The sequence below is a fragment of the Physeter macrocephalus genome, chromosome 18 (assembly GCF_002837175.3).
Source record: "Physeter macrocephalus isolate SW-GA chromosome 18, ASM283717v5, whole genome shotgun sequence".
Taxonomy (NCBI): Eukaryota; Metazoa; Chordata; class Mammalia; order Artiodactyla; family Physeteridae; genus Physeter; species Physeter macrocephalus.
The window spans coordinates 43,382,571-43,392,463 of NC_041231.1; the positions used below are offsets into that span (position 1 = coordinate 43,382,571).

At 54.6% G+C, this 9,893-nt stretch overlaps 1 protein-coding gene across 5 annotated transcripts in view; it reads left to right on the forward strand.

Moving 5' to 3' along the window:
* Positions 1-9,572, forward strand: part of SHISA5 (shisa family member 5) — a 20,073-nt gene extending 10,501 nt beyond the window's left edge. Inside the window, exons 3-6 of one of the 5 annotated variants that reach the window (XM_024123767.3) lie at positions 1,480-1,563; positions 7,745-7,860; positions 8,012-8,224; positions 8,306-9,520. In XM_024123767.3, coding sequence (XP_023979535.1) covers positions 1,480-1,563; positions 7,745-7,860; positions 8,012-8,224; positions 8,306-8,385 — 493 coding nt within the window. In that variant the 3' untranslated portion in view covers positions 8,386-9,520. Of the gene's footprint in view, positions 1-1,479; positions 1,605-5,676; positions 6,348-7,744; positions 7,861-8,011; positions 8,225-8,305 lie in introns of those variants that run through there. The other 4 variants (XM_024123765.3, XM_007115377.4, XM_024123766.3 and 1 more) reach the window with 4 other exon arrangements.
* The last annotated feature ends 321 nt before the right edge of the window (positions 9,573-9,893 follow it).

The following is a 9,893-nucleotide window of genomic DNA, read 5'->3' on the forward strand; positions in this document are numbered from 1 at the left end:
AGCCCGTGTCGCCTGCATCGGCAGGCGGACTCTCAACCACTGCGCCACCAGGGAAGCCCCACACTGAATTTTTAAAAAATATTTTCTTCTTTCTTCAAATTTAGTATGGTATAGTTGTTCCTAATGCTCTTGCATTTTTTTTTGTTTGTTTGTTTCTTGAATTTTACTTTGTTAAGTTTTTGAGAATTTATTTTGAGAATTTTCAAATACATACAAAAGCAGAGAGAATAATAAATCCATATATCCATCACCTGCTCCCATAGTTATCAATACTCTGACATTAGTGTTCCATATACCTCCCACTACTTTTGTTTTCTGGATTATTTAAAAACCCATCCCAGGCATAAAAATTTCTCCTTAAATGTTAGTTATCTGCAGAAGTGAGTCCTTTAAAAAGAAATGTAATCATACATCAGGAACATACATGGCACAATTAACAGCAGTTCATTAATAGCTTTCTGTACTAGTCTGTCTTCAGTTGCCTCCACTTGTTTCAAAAATGCCTTTCACAGGTGGTTTGTTCAATTCAAACAGTTATTATCATTTGGGGGAGGGGGGCTGCACCATGAGGCTTGTGGGATCTTAGTTCCCTGACCAGGGATTGGACCCAGGCCTCAGCAGTGAGAGCGCCAAGTCCTAATCACTGGACCACCAGGGAATTCCCAGACAGTTATTATTTTTAAAATCTCTGTTGTGTCCATAGTTTACCCCTTTTCATTCTGTATTTTTATCTTTTTGTGTCTTTTCTCCTTTTCTTGATTAGTCTTGCCGGAGGTCCACCAGCTTTGGTTCTGTTAATCTTCTCTATTATTTTCCACGGCTGCTATTCTCTTTTATTTTTGCACTTATCTTTATTAATTCCTTCCTTATTTGGGGGGTTTGTTCTATTACATTTTTCCCATCTTCTTCAGTTTACTACCATGTCAGTATGGAAGCTATAATTTCCCTCTAAGAACCCTTTAGCTGTGTTTCACAAATTTTGACCAGTGGTATTTTTATTATCATTCAGTTTTACAGATTTCTTAATTTCCTCTATGATTTCTTATTTAAGCCACAGTTCTTTTGTTGTTGTTGTTGCTGTAATATGTTAGTTTCCCAAGGTATGAGGGGTTTTTTTTAGGATTTTTTTCTTTAACTTTGTGGTGTGTGTCTTTTGTTACTGATTTATAACTTCATCCCATTGTGGTTGAAGATACTTTGCATGATAACTGTCTTTTCAGATCTCTTGAGACTGGTTTTGTGGCCTCACATGAGGTCTGTCCTAGAGAACATTCCATGTGCACTTTAGAAGGACGTGTGGCTTTGTAGCCTGAGATCTTGGTGTGTGTGATATCTGTCCTCCAGAGGCCCCCAGGGCTACTTCTCTGGCCCAGTATGGGGTTGGCTTTCGTGCATGTTCTGTGTGTGTGCTAAGGTAGTGTTTGTTCGTTCTCGGTGTGCGGGGTGGGGTGTGTTAATTGTGAGGTTTCCTCTTTGCAGCGTCCCCACCAATGTGGAGCCACCAGAACAGCTGGGCTCGACACTGAAGTTCCGCTCTATCCTGGACAGCGACCCCATGTCCGGGTAAATAAAACCTGCAGGCTGGGTACATCTTCCTGGAAGAGGTGACAAGGGGGCTCAGGAGGGCTGTGGGGACTGGGACGGCACAGAGTCCTTGGGCTAGGGCCCCAGAGAAGCTGTCACCATATCTGACCTCCAGGACCTTTGATCCTTGTGTTGGGTGTCTTCATCATTGTGCCAGGGATGGGGGAGACTGCGGCTGGGGGTTCACGATGGAAAGGCCAGGTGTGGGTGTTCATATTGACCTAGGTGATGGTGTGGGCACAGGTGACCTATGGGTGTAGGTGATGGGGAGGGCGTGACAGCGATGGGGATGATAGTGGCAAAGGCAATAGTGATGCGGCAGTGCTGGCAGGGGTGAGATGATGGGGGCTGCAATTCTGAGTGTGTGGTGATGGCACAGTGGTGGTGGGGAGAGGCCCTGACAATAACCACGACCCACAAACCCTGACACAGAGATGGCGCATCATCAGTTATCCTGGCATCTTTACCCCACAATAATCACCCCATCACTCTGCACCCCACACCACCATTGCCCGCGTCACTGTCACCCCTGCCACCATTACCCCAACGCCAATACCCACCACCAGCATCCCTATCACGTCTGGCTTCTTGGTCTGGGATAGGGTGATGGTAGATGATGGTGGGGGTGTGGTAATGGGGGAGTAGTGCATGTTGATGGTGTAGAGGCTGATGGTCATGGGGGCTATGGTGGGGCTATGTATTGGGGTGACACGCAGGTGTATGATGGTAGGAGGTGATGGTGGCGATGGGGGACAGTGACAGGGAGATGTGATAAGGATGCTGGTGGTGGGTGTTGGTGTTGGGGTAATGGTGGCAGTGGTGAAAGTGATGGGGGCAATGGTGGTGCAGGGTGCATAGCGATGGAGTGATTATTGTGTAGTAAAGATGCTGGAATAACTGATGATGCACAGTCTGTGTCAGGGTTTGTGGGTCATGGTTATTGTCAGGGCCTTCCCTTCAGGGGGCCGGGGAATACCCCAATTGCCCAAACTCCAGTCCCCTTGGCCAGGTTCCTGCCCTGTCTTATTGCCACCGTGACGGGTGTTGTGATGCACATTTCGCGTGGATGGAGTGGGTGTGCAGCTGCTTGTGTGTTTTCCTGGCGGAGTCTGTTCCACGTGCCATCTGCCCTCTATCTCGGTGGATCTAGAAGCCCCTCTGAGAAGGTCCACCTAGGCCTGGTTGCCCCTTTGGAGGAAGAGACTTTGGGCTCTGGGGCTGTGTAGTGGGGTCCAGGTTCTTGTCCTGTCCCATCTTGCCCTGTGGGCCTGGGTGAGTATGGGCTTCTCTGGCTGCAGAGGAATTGGGGCAGGGCTCCTGTGAGTGGGGGAGGGGAAGAGGCGCTGCTTTGCTCCTAGGCAACTGTGGCTGGGCCTCCTCCCTCTGTTCTGTGCGCTGAGCCTGTTCCCTATGTTGGTCAGAGACTGAGACCTGGAAGCGCCACTCCCTCTACGTGCAGGGAGTTGCTGAGGCCCGAGGCACCACGGAGGGCTCTGGGCAGTGCCGGGGTCTGAATGGTGTTTTAGGATGAAGACCACTCTGGCTACTCCCCGGAGGATGTCAGCAGCTGGTGGGGAGCCTGGACCATGGCTTCCTGGTCCAGGTGTTGTAGGCCAGAGAGAGGCTGGGCTGGCGGGGTGAGGTGAGGTGAGGCTGCCTGCTAGGAAGGTGGCCAGGGAAGGGGCCGCGGTGTGCTGTCCTGCTCTCTGCCCTGCATGGGGGGATACAGGACAGAGGAGGAGTGGGTTTCGGGTGAAGGGCTCGGATTTGGGTGGGACTGAGTGTGTTGAGGGTCAGTGACATTTGAGCATCAGCTGCAGGAGGAGCTGGAGAGGTTCAGAGAGGGGGAAGGAAAGTGGAAGGTGGCCGGGTTTGTGAGTGAGTATTGAGCGCTGTGTGAGAAATGTGGGTTCCACACTGCAGAACAAGGTCCCCCAGGAGGCAGAGGAGAAGTGGCTTCCCGGGGCCAGCTCAGGAGCATCTCCCCCACCTCCTGCAGGTGCAGAGGTGCGAGTGCCCTGCTGCCTCCCCACCAGGCCATCTTGCCCATCTGCTGGGAGTGCAGATGCTGCTCAGCCCCCTTGGGCCCCCACCCCATACTGCCCCATCTCTCCTCTGCTTCTGAGCAGAGCCCCAGCGTGGCGCACAGCACCTGCCTTACAAAGGTTTAGGGCTCCAGGAGCAGGTGCTGGGAGGGTGGAGGGATGGGGTCATCGGTGACACATCTCCTGTGGATGCCCCCAGGTGGCCGCCCCTCTGGGCCCCAAGGAGACATCCTCTTGGGTGAGCATTCGTGTGATGCCCCCTTGGCCAAGGGCACTGTTGTTTGTCCATTGGAGCATTGGTTCCTTGGTGGGGTCCAGCCCTGGTTGGAAGCTCGGGGGACGCTCGACAGGGGAAGGACCCTATGTGCTGAGTGGGCCTGTGCCAGCTCTGCCCCCCTCCCCACCTCCGACCCCTCCCCCTTCATTCTTGGACTTCACCCCCCTACCCCCGCTCTCCCTCTGGGTGACTCCTTGGGTTCTCCAGGAACGAGGCACCAGGTCAGAGCACGGCGATGCAGATGAGACCACATCTACCTGTCATGGCCTGGGCTCCATGCTCCCCATGGTGTGGCCATGTTACCTGTGGGTCTTCCACCCACTCCCCACTTTGGCAGGTGACTCCTGTCCTGCCCTGTTGATGGTCAGTGGCTGGTTCCTTCCCCAGAGCTTCCTTGGTTCCCTGTCATGGTTCTTTTGGGTCCTGATTTCATTGTCCCTGCCTAGCTCCTTTCACTCACAGGATGATCAGGCAGGAATGGTGTGTTCTGAAGCACTCAAGTGGTGGAACCGCTGGCTCCAGGCTCCAGGCAGGTCACTGCTGACCCTCTGCGCTGACTCTGCTGTGATGGTGCAGGGGGAGGGCAGGGAGGTCCACTATGTGAGGTGTGGGCATCGCCAACCTGTGTCAGTCCTCAGCCCTCACTGCGCTCTTTCCGCAGCTCTCTCACCCACTGTGTCACGGCCGCGTGCTGCCTGGCCAGCGTCACGGTGAGAGTGCTGGTGTCTCACTTCCAGAGATGGCCCTCTCGGTGTCTGGACGTTGGAAGTCTTTGGCCTCCTAGGGACCGTCCCATTCAGCCCCGCTGCAAGTTCCTTGCCTGGGCTCTTGTTCCCCTGGCCTTCTGTCCCTTCCTGCCTAGGCCAACTCTGCCTTCTGAACTTGGCCTTTGGGCTCCTTGATCTGGGAGGTAGCCTCAGCCTTGGGAAGCCCCATTCCTTCCTTTCAGAGGTGTGGTTCCATTAGTGTCGTGGCCTGTTGTGGCCACAGGCCCCTGCCCCATTCTGCAACCACCCCTCAAATATTGCTGTTCCTCAGGGCAATGTGCCTTGCTGTCCTACTAGGTGCTGTCCATGGGGTCCCTGAGTGAATTTATTCATTTGTTAAATACTTATTGAGCACCTCCTGTATGGCCAGGCACTGGAGATACAGTGATGGTCCAGAGCTGGTGCAGTCTGTGCATCCATGAATCCACAGGCTGGAGGTAAGATGCACATTAATCAAACGCTCACACAAAGCAGTGTGTGTTTATAAACTGAGGTAGACAAGAATTCGATTTGTAAGAGCACTTATCGAGGAGCCTGACCTCATCTGCATGGTCAGGGAAGGTGTCCCTGAGGAAGTGATGTTTTGAGCTGAGGTCTGAAAAGTGACCAAGAATTAATTGTGTAGGGGTGGGAGGAAGAGAAGAGCAGACGGGGCAGTTGGGTGGGAGGAAATGCGTGTGCAAAGGCCCTGAGGTAGGACATAGCATGGTGCTTTCGAAAACTGAAAAGGAGGGTGATGTGGCTAGAGCACACAGGAGGGAGGGTGGGAGTCCCAGGCCACACAAGTTTTATCTTATTTACTTTTAATTAAGATTAACATTTGCCTATTGTAAGTGTTACTATCTGATGAGACAAATCCTAGATTTTTTCCTTTTATTATCAACTATTATGTATGTATTTATATATATATATATATATATATACACACACACACACAGAGAGAAAAGTACAGATACAAACACCCATCACACAAAGTTTAACAAGTAAATTATAAAGCAAATTCCTGTGTGACCCCAGGAGCTACAGGAGCCACACTAGGCTTTCGAGCAGGAGTGACAAGATAAGACCTGACAGGGTGGCCAAGGGGACTTGGGGAGGCATCTGCATCTTCCTGGTGAGGCAGGTTCAGGTTCAGGCAGGTTTGTGGCTTGGAGCATGTGCTGGTGGGAGAGGAGGAGCCGAGGGGACGGGCCGGCAGGCCCCCGGGTCTGCTGGTGGGCTTAGATGGCCGAAGGAGCCCATCGAGGGGACCGCTGGAACAGGGCTGGCCGGCTGAGCTGGGCGGAGCAGGAGCGTGGTTTGGGGACCCTAGGCGGGGCATGTCTTGGACCCCGTGGTAGTGCTCTCCTGGACAGTGGGGTGGAGAAGCTGGGCCTGGGCAGGCAGGGCTGGGGAGGCAGCTCCAGGAAGACAGCCGAGCACATCCCTCCCCACTCCTGGCCCCAGTTTGGAGCGCAGCTGGGAGCAGCTGGGGCCCCCGCCAGCCGCACTGTGTCTTTAAGAGGCCCTGCATCTCTCCTTCCTGCCTCTGACGTCAGGGGTAGGGGAGGGCCGAGGAGATTTGCTTTACTTTTCCTGGAAAGGGGAGGAGATTGAAACCGAGTGACCTCATGATGGAAAGGGGAAGTCCGGGGGTGCAGGAGGCCCCTGAGTGAAGGTGGAGGCTAACATGGGGTGAGCTTGGGCTCCATACTGTGTGTCAGAGACAGAGACAGAAGAGAGAGAAAGAGAGAGATTAGAGATCGGTGGTGGTGGGCCTACAGTTGAGTGCTATTGATCGCATGTGAACGTGGGTGTGCGTGTCTACATCCCTGGGTCAGTGGAAGGTCTGGGAGGAGCTTGTGGGTGAGGAGCACTGACAGGCTCCTCTGGTTAGGCAGGAAGGTACCTCCTGACGGTCCTGTCTTGGGGCCTTGTTCTGGGCCTCACAGTGGCCAACGGCTCCTATTTTACGAACGCACGCAGTCAGGTATTTTGAGTCTGGAGTGTGAAAGGTCTGTCCTTACTCTGTCCCAAAGCTGTGTGCCGGGCCTTGCTCAACTTGTGCTGCCCATCTGGGCTGTGAGATGGAAGACCCTCCACCCAAAGCGGGGCGAAGGGGGGTGCCCAGCCTTCCCCCAGGCCTCAGGGGAGGCGATTGCCTAAAGCTCACCAAGCCCCTTCCATGTTTTGATGTGCTTGGTACAGTTGCCTTTTACTGGAACACTGCTTGGCCTCGGGGAACAGGGGAGGACAGCTTGGGGCTGTGGCTGTGCCCTTGAAGGTCGGGTTTGGTGAACTTCCCACCTAGGGCCTGCTTTCTCAGGGGGTGGGCTCTCTACTTGGTCCTGGTCCTTGCTGAGGGGCCTGCGTGGGCAGGGAGGCGGCCTCTTCCAGAAGGCAGGGCCCCTCCAGCCCCGCCCGGCTCTTAGTTTACCCACCTGCCCTTCTGGTCAGAGCGAGGGTGTATGTGGAAACCTGGCACAGTGCTTGGCACCCAGCAAGCTCACCGTCACTCTGGGGGCCAGCAGCCCTACCCTGGGCTCGCTGCGTGCCTCTCTTCACTGTTCTGGCCACACCAGCCTCCCCTTTCCTGGAACTTCTCCTCGTTTTTGTTACCTGTGCTTCCTGAGTCATTTTCCCTTCAACACCTGCCTCCTCTAATAATCTGTGGGCTCCCAGAGGGCATGAGTTAGTCTGTCTCACCCACCTCTGAGTTTTTGGTTCAAGCCACACAGTGCGTGGCTTGTGGCGTGTACTCGATGGGCATCTGCCGCTGGCTTGGTGGGGGTAGACAAGATGTGTGTATGGGGGAGACACCTGAAGAACTCTCTCCCATGCTCCTGAAGGTGTGGCCAGGGAGCCCCCCCTGGGCAAGGGGCCTCACATGGACTCTCAGTCAACCCCATTTTACACTTGAGGAAACACCTGAGGCTGAAACAGGTTCAAGCTACATACCCCAGAGGTTGCTGTATCTGTGTTGCCCAGAGTCTCCTCCGGCAAGAGGGGTGCACCTCGGGAACGGGTGTGGTGTGGACTGCTGGTCCTGGGTAGGGGAGAGAGGCCCTGGGCCTTCACTGGCTTTTTGGCAGGTTTGGAACGACTGTTGCCGTCGGACTGACCATCTTTGTGCTCTCCGTTGTCACCATCATCATCTGCTTCACCTGCTCCTGCTGCTATTTGTACAAGATGTGCTGCCGACCGCGTCGTAAGCATCCCCAGCCCACCTGCCCCACTGTGACCCCTTGTGTGAGGGTGCCGATCCCAGGTGGTGGGCGTGGTTTACCAGGGGCCTGACGGAGCTGAGCTGGAGGGAGGGGTGGCAGGCCTGAGGGTCCTAACTGGGACTCTCTTTTCAGCGGTTGTGACTACCACCACGTCCACCACAGTAGTGCACAGCCCTTACTCACAAGCTCCAAGTGTGCCGCCCAGCTACCCCGGACCAACGTACCAGGGCTACCACGCCATGCCCCCCCAGCCAGGGATGCCAGCAGCGCCCTACCCCACGCAGTACCCACCACCCTACCCGGCCCAGCCCATGGGCCCCCCCGCCTACCATGAGACAATGGCTGGTGAGTACCCCTACCAACTCCAACTGTGCCTGACCCCCTGCAGCCGTGCCCACGGCCAACCAGTGTCCTCTCTATTTTCAGGAGGTGCAGCCATGCCCTACCCGGCCAGCCAGCCTCCTTACAATCCAGCCTACATGGACCCCCCGAAGGCAGCCCCCTGAGCACAACCTTGCATCTCTGGCTGCCACTTGATCTGTCGTGTGCGTGTGAATGGGTATGCAGGCACGGTCCTTTTCTCCCTGTGCGTGGTGTGTGTGTCCTGTTTGTACATGAGGCTTCTTGTGATGCCAATGGGGGGTTGGGAACAATCCTTGCCAGAGTTGCTGGGACCACACTTTGTTGCCTTCCTCACTCGAAATTATGCTTCCTGAAATCTCAAGCAAAATTCAAAGAACAGTTCTTTTCCAGACCACCCCAGGGAGAGCAAGTGGGGCTTGTCACACTAGGATAGTACAGACTTTTGCCGCCAGGATGCACGCGTGTTCCAGTTTCTGCAGAATGGCTAGCCATTGCTCAAGGCCATGGCTTGTCCCCAGGCTTGTCTTTGAAGAACCCGAGCCATGATGCAGGCAGGTGGGTGAGGCTTGGGAACTGGCTACAGGTGGGTCTCAACCCTTTCCCATAGCTCCCTGAGCCTGTGCCATGCTCAGTGGAGGGTGGGCAGCCTCCCGATATCAAAACACCTCAGGCAGAGCCCCACCCTCCCCTGAGAGCTGTCTGCCTGGTCTGTGTTCTTGCATCCTTCCTGGGACCACCTGGAGGGCCACATTTACCCTCGGTTCTGGCTGCCTTGGTTGGCTCTGGCCACCACCTTAAGTGGGCAGGGTGGCCTCTGTCCACCTACACACTCAGGTGTCCTCCCTGCAGTGTTTTTGTTTTACTTTTAGCTAAGTATTTTGCCTGTTTTCTGTTTCAAAATGTGTGTAATAGTTGCTGTGAGGCTGAAACCCCTGGGTCCTGGAGGAAAACTGCCCCAGAGAGCAGAGGGACTCTGATGTCTGATAGTCCCTGCTTCCCCAGCGCCAGCCTCACAGGCTTTCCAGCTCCTGTACCCCAGGCCACAGTTTGTCTTGGCAGTGGGGACGCCTGGGCCAAGATGTCATCTGGACCAAAGGTGGAGGGGACCCTTGGTGGCTGCTCTGGCCCAGACACATACCTCGGTGTTCCTTATCCCTCCGTTAATGTCTCACCACATAGTAGCTTTGTACCTGTTGATGCGTTTTGGAGAGTCTAGGGTCTGTACCCTTGTTTATAATAAATCCAACTATTTGGAGCTGCTGTCTCCTTTCTTGGCTGCTGGGATTGGGTTTTAGGCTAGGTATCATTTCCACCCAGTATTTGAAGTTCCTGTTTTCCCTACTTTTATTGGGCTCAGACATCTGACCATCCTGCTAGGGAGGGTGATGGACAAAGACTGCCACTTCCTGTGCCCCCGGCCCCAGGTGTCTCAGTGTGGGCAGAAGTGCGGGAGGCTCTCAGGCTGCCACGGTGGGTAGAGGTGAGTGATCACTCGGTGCTGTGGAGGGTCTTTATTAGTCAGAATTTCCTTCTTGGCCTACTGCCCCGGTATTGCCAAGGACAGCCTATACAGCGTGGCTACTGCCAAGGTCAGGAAGGCCAGCAGGCCCAGTGGGGCCAGCATTCCCTCCCTGGGTGGGGCTCCAGGGCT